Below are 285 nucleotides of genomic sequence, written 5' to 3'. Positions count from 1 at the left end.
GGCCGTGGGCGGGGCGGGCGGCGGCCAGGGCGCCGCGTCGGACGAACGCAAAAGCGCCTTCTCGCAGCCGGCGCGCTCCTTCTCGCAGCTGCCCCCGCTGGTGCTGGGCCAGAAGCTAAGCGCGCTTGAGCCGTGCCACCCCGGCGACGGCGTGGGCCCCACCAGACTCTACCCGGCCGCCACTGACCCTCTGGCCGTGAAGCTCCAGGGAGCCGCCGACCTGAACGGAAGTTGCGGGGCCCTGCCCAGCGGCGGCGGCGGCCTGCCCAAACAGAGCCCCTTCCT

General features: G+C 74.7%; 1 protein-coding gene across 1 annotated transcript in view; it reads left to right on the top strand.

Moving 5' to 3' along the window:
* PRDM8 (PR/SET domain 8) overlaps nt 1-285 on the top strand; it is a 5,729-nt gene that overhangs the window by 5,119 nt on the left and 325 nt on the right. Inside the window, exon 5 of the mRNA XM_025043814.1 lies at nt 3-285. This exon is cut by the window's right edge and continues 325 nt beyond it. Coding sequence (XP_024899582.1) covers nt 3-285 — 283 coding nt within the window. The remainder of the gene's footprint in view (nt 1-2) is intronic.

Source organism: Pteropus alecto, unplaced genomic scaffold (genome assembly GCF_000325575.1).
Source record: "Pteropus alecto unplaced genomic scaffold, ASM32557v1 scaffold161, whole genome shotgun sequence".
NCBI lineage: Eukaryota > Metazoa > Chordata > Mammalia > Chiroptera > Pteropodidae > Pteropus > Pteropus alecto.
This window is presented reverse-complemented; position numbering and strand designations above follow the sequence as displayed.